Here is a 9,044-nt window from a genome sequence, read left to right as displayed (position 1 = left end):
TCCCAGCTCCCAAAGGACGCACAGTGTTAAAATTTAACTCAATCAAAACTTGAATAAATTTTGCACATATTGATGTAATCGTACATAGCTCTTGAGTTATTCAAACCTGAAATGAGTCAATAATAATTTTTTTAACGCACTGTAGGATACTAGAAATTGAATTAATAACCACAATAAATACGAGGGTGAGTCAAAAAGTAATGGGACAAATTTCCTGCTGAGTTCATTTCTTTTTCATGTGACGTTATATGTGGCTCAATTCAACTTAAGTATGTACCCTTTAAACCAAAAGTTTAAAATTTTAACTCTATGAAATTTTGACAAAGGTCTGCCAGTTCAAAAGGGCTGCCCCTATGGATGACCGTCAGCGACAGAAAGATGTCATTGAATTTCTTGTTTTCGAAGAAGAAACCTCGAGTGACATTTGAAATGCATTGGAAAAGTCTGTAAAACTCCGGCATTTTGTAGAGGTAGTGGTTTAGGTGGGTTGAGTTTGATTCGAACAGACAATCATTGGAATGGCAGCACACCTCTTCCCTAAAGACCAAAAACTTCAAAGCCGAGAATCAGCAGGGAAAACTTTGCCAACAGTGTTTTGGGACATAAGAGGTGTCATCCTCGTTGATCTACTGCAACAGAGAGTCAATGTCAACTCTGAACGATACAAATAGACATTGAGGTACTGAAAGCAAGAATTCGTCGAGTTAGACCGGCTTTGAAGATGGAACGAGTATTGTTAAGTTTCTTCATGAAAAGTCCTTTCCACACACACACAGACAAGTGCCAGGAAAAGGGAGATAATTGCATTATTTGGATTGACAACCCTTTCTCACCTTCCTTATTAATTCAATAGACACGACACTTTCCGATTTTCAACTTTTTGGTCCACTGAATGTGGCAATGAGGGAACATTGCTTAGAAGATGATGAAGAAGCCAAGGCAGTTATGAGAAATTGGCTCAATTTTCAGTCAACTCAGTTTTCCGAGAACGGGATATATGACCTTAAAAAAAGATTGGACTGCGGCTATTGAGAGAGGCGGAGACTATGTTGAGAAGTAGCATTCTACTCGGCTAACGCCGGGCTTTAACCCTATTCCACTCCCAATTTTCATAGTCCTATTCATACCCCATGGGGTGGATTTACACCCCTATTCCAATGATAAGAAAAAATGCGAGTTACCCTATTCTTTTCCATTGGGGTGGTTTTACACCCCTAGTCAAATGGCAATAAAAAAGCTTTTTACCATATTCTTATCCAATGGGGTGGTTTTGCACCCCTAAGTTAATATAGGAAAATATGAAAAGAACTATTATTATTATTGCTTTTATTTTATTTATTATTTTTATTATTATTATTATTATTATTATTATTATTATTATTATTATTATTATTATTATTATTATTATTATTATTATTATTATTATTATTATTATTATTATTATTATTATTATTATTATTATTATTGTTATTGTTATTATTATTATTATTATTATTATTATTATTATTATTATTATTATTATTATTATTATTATTATTATTATTATATATTATTATTATTATTATTATTATTATTATTATTATTATTATTATTATTATTATTATTATTATTATTATTATTATTATTATTCATGCCACCAGTTTTTACCATAATTAGTGCAAAGAATAGAGATAATATAATAGACTTTTGTTTCACAGCTTGTTCTATTTTTATTTTTTACATTTTCCACACCATGACTCTGACCCAACTTTTTCATTCCTTCCCCTTCCTGTTTGTCACATGTTCCTGTTACAATAATTACAACACAGAGCAGGTGTTCCTATCTCCCCGTTCCTAAGGTTGTTCTATTTTGTTTTGAATATTAATTTGATTCATTCATTACAATAAAATCAAAACGAAGTGAGAATGGCGGCGGATGCAAATAGGAATGTTTTTCAAGCATTTCAAGGGCCCTCAACAACATGAAAACAGTTCAGACTTTATTGATCTCCAGCCAGTTCATCTCTCGGATCCGTCACTCTTAGAAAGAAGTTTCAACTCTACATCAGGTAAGTCCCTTCTGAATCTATTCTTGCTTGTTTTGTTAGGGTTAACCTCTCTTTCAACTACTATAGGTCACATAAAGATACTGCACTACTTTGACAATTATTTGTGCGAATCAGACTCAGACATGCAGTGTAGCACAAATCTTAGCCAGTAAGTGTTCACAGACACCAGGCCAGCCAGCCGTATCACTTTTCCTATAATATGCCACGTCTGGCAGGGAGCTGATAAAATAACTGTGTGTTTGTCTTTGGTTTTATAAGCTTATCTACTGTACAATTTTGAGCATATAGGGTCACGTAAAGCACTTATAGTATAGGGTCTACTCTGGATTCACTTCCGGAAAGATGTATTTTAATCAACGAACATGCAGTCGGTAAATCCAATTCTAATACATATTGAGAAATTCATGTATAGTAAGTATGCAAACAGACCACCCTGTTCTTTCATTTTGCTGTATCATATGTTCCATTTATTTGCATCATTCTCTACAGATGTGTGCCACGAAGACCTTGCTGATCTCAATTATGAATCTTCCCTCACTGATGATCCCAATGTACCATATTCAAGTCATTAAAATGCACCAGGCTTACAGAGTTTATCTGGTAATTTTTTTTCTTTTATTTTTATCAAGCTTAAGTTGTATCTTCTTATGCTGTCACCCTATAGTGATATGAGGCCTGACCAGTCAGAACACTGTTCTCACGACGCCGAGTTCCATCTACTACAATACCGAATTTGATGTCTTGGTATGATGCAGCCTGGATGCTATTCCATATTCATCTTTGTGGCAGCACAGTAGTTGTCAAGTAGCACTGTTGCTGAAATGACCTATGTCTAAAGTAACGACAACAATCAGATAGATGAAACGAAGAGGAATGGTGTATCTTAGTCTTAGGTGTCAAGTACCGGTATATTGCTTTTGCTGAAATTGAATTTTAATACAATGGATAGAAAAATAAATGCCTATCAAGTGAACTGCTGTTCCTGTTTCTATTTCAGATGTTTTGCGCCAATCAGGGACCTTTTTGATACCATCAACAATCAACTTTCTAAGATATACTCCAGACATGAACCTTACAGTGGATGAGCAATTAATCCCATGGAGGGGGAGAGTCAAGTTTCTTCAATATTTACCAAGCAAACCGGATAAGTATGGATTGAAAATATTCTGGATATGTGATTCTAAGACTGCTTATCCACTGAAAGCAATTCCCTATCTTGGAAAATATGGAGAAAGGAGGACAAATTTAGGAAGAGAAACTGTCAAGGAATTAGCTATGCCATATTGCAAAAGTGGTAGAAATATTACTTTTGATAATTTTATCACGGACAAAGAGCTTTTGTTATGGCTCAGAAAGCAAGGATTGACAGGAGTTGGGATTGTTCGTAGAGACAAACGTTTTCTTCCTGAGAAATTTAAACATGGCAAGGATTTGAAAAAATCTGAATCAAGCTTTGCTTTCACCTCTGAATTGTCTTTAGTCAGCCATAAATCAAACCACAAGAAATATTTTTGTTGTTACCCTATTAAATTTTGATTTTGAAACTCATTTCTTCCAGTTGGTTACGAAAACAAATAAATTTAATTCATGTTTCATGTTTTTTTTAAAGTTAACTGATATGCGTGTAATACATATCAAAAATTAAAATAAAATAAAAGTTGCCACAGTGTTATATTTCACTTGTTCCAAAGATAAAATTTAATTTCAATAAAATTCACTTGGTTTTTAAAAATAAAACTCATTATGGTCTCAGTTTTACTTATTGTGTTATTGTTTTTCTATTTCATGTGTGTTTTGTATATACATTTATATAATACAAAATAGGTTAATGAAATCCTTGTCTGTTTATTGCTTGTTTATATAGGTATTTGATTTAGTTGCTCATGTTTTCTCTATACATAGGATGGGGTGTAAAACCACCCCCTTGGATTAGAATAGGTGTAGTCTCATATTTTCTATTAGACGGGCTGGGCTGTAAAACCACCCCATAGGATTGAAATAGGAATGTTACATTTTTTTCTCTTTATTGTCATGGGGTGGTTTTACTTTTACACCCCATCGGATAGGAATAGGGTATCTGACATTTTATACCTATATAACTCAAAATATATTATACTGATATAAATGATACTTTGTGGTCACAATTATCATATAACAATTAGCGATTACATAACATTTCAACTTTCTAGCTCAAAAAAAATAAAAAAGTTATTGGTGAAAAACATAGGGCTGGGGTGTAAAACCACCCCATGGAGTGGAATAGGGTCTATTAAAGACTTTCCTGGCACTGACAGAGGCGTTATTCCTCGGTAGTTGTTGCAATTGCTGAGGTCGCCTTTCTTAGGCAGTTTGACGAGGTACCCTTCCTTCCACTCTGTTGGTACTTCTTCCTCCTCCCAGATCTTCTTGAAGAGAGGATAAAGCATTTCTGTGGTCGTTTTTAAGTCCGTCTTACTTTAAAGCTTCTGCGGGAATGTTGTCTGGCCCAGCTGCCTTGCCATTCTTCAATAGTTTGATGGCGTTCCTGATCTCCTCTTTAGTCGGGTGTCTACAGTTGATGTCAAGGTCTGTATCAGCTGGGTTGATATTTGGGGCGTTCGACTGAGCTGGTCTGTTCAGAAGCTCTTCAAAGTGAAGAGCCCATCTATTTAGTTGCTGTTCCTTTACCAGGATGGTGTTTCCTTCTTTGTCTTTGACTGGTCACTCGGGCCTGTTGCTTTTCCCCGACAGTTTCTTTGATATGTCATACAGCTGTTTCATGTTGTTGCTGGCTGCTGCTTTCCCTGCTTCTTCCGCCAGGCTGTCAATGTATTCGCGCTTATCTGTTCTTGCACTCCTCTTAACTTCTCTGTTGGCTTCTGTGAAGTCTTTCTGTGCCTTTTCCTTTGTGGCTCTTGTCCAGCAATTGTTTATGACTGCCTTCTTTTGCTTCCTTGTCTGGATCTTTTGCAGTGTTTTGGCTGAAATCCATTCCTTATGGTGGTGTCTCATCGGCCCAAGCACTTCCTGACAGGTTGTCTTGTGTCCTTCTTTCACTTTCTGCCAATAATCTTCCACACTGCTCTCTTCCAAAAACTGATCTTTTAATACTTTATACATATTGGTGAGAGTCAGGCTGAATTTTCCTAGGGTATCTGGATTTTTCAACAAATTGACATTGTACTTCTCTCTTTTCGTTGCTTCCATCCAATTTCTCTTCAGTTTTAATTTCAGCCTTGCTACAAACAGGTGGTGGTCCGATGCAACGTCTGCTCCTCTTTTCACCCGTACATCCATCGGGGACCTTCTGAATTTCTTAGCTATGCAGATGTGGTCAATCTGGTTTTCGGTAACAAGGTCGGGTGATACCCATGTAGCCTTATGTATTCTTCTGTGGGGGAAAGTGCTACCTCCAATGATCAGGTTATTCATAGCACAGAAGTCTGCAAATTTCTCCCCATTCTCGTTCATTACTCCCAGTCCATGTTTTCCCATCACTTCCTCGAACCCTGTATTGTCTATTGCTATCTTTGCGTTTATGTCACCCATGAGAATGTTCACATCTTTCTCTGGATATTTGGCCAGGATATTCTGCAATCTGTTGTAAAACCTGTTTTTACCTCTTCGTCATGTTCATTTGTTGGTGCATAACACTGTATTATATTCATTGTGATCTTCTTCACTTTTGTTTTGAAGGAAGCTCCGATAATTCGCGGTCCGTGTGCTTCCCATCCTATCAGGGCCTGCTGTGCAGATTTTGACAGCATGAGTGCCACATCTTCTGTGTGTGGAGCGTTCTCTTCTTCGTGCCCGGAATACAGTAAGAGCTCTCCTGTGATCAGATTCTTCTGCCCTGACTGGGTCCAACGGGTCTCACTGATTCCAAGCAGTGTGAGGTTGTAGCTTTTCATTTCTGCTGCTACTTGGTTGGTTTTTCCCATCTCATACACGGTCTTCACATTCCATGTTCCGACGTTGATGGTTCTGGTCGAAAGAAGGAAAGTCGGCCTTGTAGCTTCCTGTCGGCTTTCACTGCAAAGCGTCATGTGTCGCAAAGACCCTTCCTCCCCCAGAACAGTAGTAATTGGGTTTTCTTTCATCGACGTTTCTGTAGCGGCTTGTGGAGTTGCTGGCCCTACGCCTAACCCTCCTCCTTCCTCATCTGGGCTTGGAACCGGCAATGGCGGAGTTCTTTGTTTAATATCGCCGGGCATTATTGCGTGTGGCCACCTTCCCGAATTTTTGAAGAGAAAAAGGGAAGATGCTCTCAAGTTGTTTCGGTCTTGGAAAGTCCTGCTTAGAAGTATTTCGGTTCATCGTAAGAATTAGTACAAAGATAATGAAGAAACTAGTACAATTTATTAAATTCTTTGCGGTTTAAGGTATGTTTCGGTTTAGCTTCTTTGGGTTTAAAGTAATTTTACTGTACTTGGTTTTGTCCTGACTTTTGACAGAGGGGGAAACACTCAAATGTATAGTGTTAGTTTTGAGAGATTATATTTTTTAAAAATTGTACTTATAAATTCCTCTTGTAGTAGAGTAATATTCTTTGTTTTGAATATCGTGTATTGTAGGCATTTATATTGTGTGTATTCCTCTTAGTGGAATCCTTGGCTGGTGTTTAGATGAGACTTTTAGGTGATCTCCAGCTAGGTACATTGATGGTACTTTATGCTCTTGGAATCTACATCTGTTCCCTATATGAACCATACCCCTCTGTCTTACTTTTTCCTAGATGCTTTAATTTAATTGTGATTCTATAATTTTTTGACTATCCCATTTTCTTCCTTTTAACTGACGTTGAAATGATCTAAATGTGTTGCAAGCGCCGTAAAACCCTTAAAAACAAACAAAAACATATGCTCATTACAATCTTTCATTTTTCCCCAAGCAGGCTATGTGGAGCTATATTTCCATATTATACAGTACCAGTCACCTGCGTAAAATGTGTACTCATTCACGCATGAATTGAGTGAGGAGATGTGTGATAAGTGCCTTAACCAAGGACACACCATCAGGGGCAGAATGTTCCACTATCACTGTCACTCATCCAGCCACTGACCACACTAAACATTGCTTGACTTTTGTGACAAGACGAGACAACACACCACCGAGCAACCTCCTCAATAAGATAATCTGAAACTTCCACTTGTGTAATAACCTCCGATATTAAGGTAAACAACAAAGAAAACAAACAAAACAAAAAAAGGTAAAAAACACAGAAAAATAAATTAAAACGAAACAAAATCCCTTCTACAACAATTGGGTAACCCAATACCGAATTTCACAATCTCGCATAAAGAAGTCTGAAGTCAAGACGATGAAATAGAATAAACATAATCAAAACAACCCTCGACCTCAATGAGATATCCCAGAACCTTCCAACTGTGCTAAAATGGAATAAATTAACGAGAGAGAGGGAGAATCACCTCCACAATATGACCCAAAATCTTTCATCTAAATAAGAACCCATATCTTAAGACTAAACAAATAAATAAAAACATAGAAAAGAAAGAAAAACTTTCCTCCTCAATAAGAATCCCAAAACATTCCTTCATCTAAATAGGAAATTCGACGCTAAGGTGGAAAAAAAAAGTCCTTGCACCTCAAGATAAACCAAAATATTCCACCTAAATAAAATGGGGGTCTGTATTATTTGAGTGGAAACAAACCTTCACCTAAATAAGACAACCAAAGGGGCTTATTGTATTTACATGGATTCGTGTAACGTGACGTATTTGAGAAAGTCACGTGTATCCTACTACACATGTGTTACTTCCACTCGTGCGAATCCATTTAGTTGTAAAATTAAGGTTGTCCTACTGCTATCACACTTTACACATGTGCTGCTTCCACTCTGTCATTGTGTGTATCCATTTTGTTGTAAAATTAAGGTTGTCCTACTGCTATCACACTTTACACATGTGCTGCTTCCACTCTGTCATTGTGCGAATCTATTTTGTTGTAAAATTAAGGTTGTCCTACTGCTGTCACACACTATACATGTGTTGTCTCTACTGTGTCATTGTGTGGATCCATTTTGGTGTAAATTGGTGGTTATCCTACCGTTATCACACACTACAGGTGTATTGTCGTTACTTGTCATTGTGCGAATCCATTTTGTTGTAAGATAATGGTTTTCCTGCTGCTGTCACGTGTTACACATGTGTTGCCTCCACTCTGTCATTGTAAATATCCATTTTGTTGTAAAATGATTGTTGTCCTACTGCTGTCACACACTACACATGTGTTGCCTCCACTCTGTCATTGTAGGCATCCATTTTGTTGTAAATATCCCATTAATTGTGACCCAAGGCCTTAATCCGAATTATGTAAGACTGAATCAGATGAGGACAAGAGAATTTAAAGTTACAATGGAAAGAGGCGTGGCATTTTAACTTTTCATTAATTCAGTTCCATAAAAATATACATCCTTTCTCCTTAATTTAATTCAACAAATACTGATGACACAAGTTTGCTATTTCTCTGTCAATAAATTCAATTGTCATTATCTATACCACTCCGACATAATACCGTTTAATGATGATGGGTAACAATTTATTCTTCTAAATTGTTGCTTGGTAATAAAATGTGAGTGAGTCATTCAGCTTTGGTGTTTATTTTTGTATATTATGTTGTATGTCTTTGAGTTTCAGTGAAGAGGGCAATTGGTGGGGATATCAATGGTTTCTTTTACTTCTTTAACTTTAACTCATTTCTCTTGTCCCTTTCTTTGTTTTTTTTTTTCTTTCCGTGTACACATATGTAGTCGGAGGAGGTGAAGAGTAAAAGTAAAAGAGGGATGGAGGAAGTGGTGAAGATTAAAAGGAGGTGGGTGTATCGGAGAGGAGATGAAAAGTAAAAGGATGATGAAGGAGGAGGTGAAAGGTAATAGGAGGATGGAGAAGGAGGTGAAAGGTAATAGGGGGATGGAGGAGGAGGAAGTGAAAGGTAATAGGGGGATGGAGGAGGAGCAGATGGACTAAAAGGGGAATTGTGGATGAGGACGTGAATGGT

At 37.0% G+C, this 9,044-nt stretch overlaps 1 protein-coding gene across 1 annotated transcript; it reads right to left on the bottom strand.

Moving 5' to 3' along the window:
• Positions 1-4,748: 4,748 nt before the first annotated feature.
• On the bottom strand, positions 4,749-5,576 carry LOC144980296 (uncharacterized). Its single transcript, XM_078927941.1, has one exon. It carries the CDS (start codon positions 5,574-5,576, stop codon positions 4,749-4,751), a length of 828 nt encoding a protein of 275 aa, XP_078784067.1.
• Between the last annotated feature and the right edge of the window lie 3,468 nt (positions 5,577-9,044).

This window comes from Berghia stephanieae, chromosome 9 (genome assembly GCF_034508935.2).
Source record: "Berghia stephanieae isolate SIO BIC M18660-M18661 chromosome 9, UCSD_Bste_1.3, whole genome shotgun sequence".
NCBI lineage: Eukaryota > Metazoa > Mollusca > Gastropoda > Nudibranchia > Aeolidiidae > Berghia > Berghia stephanieae.
The sequence above is the reverse complement of the archived record's forward strand: the minus strand, read 5'-3'. Positions and strand labels throughout refer to the sequence as shown.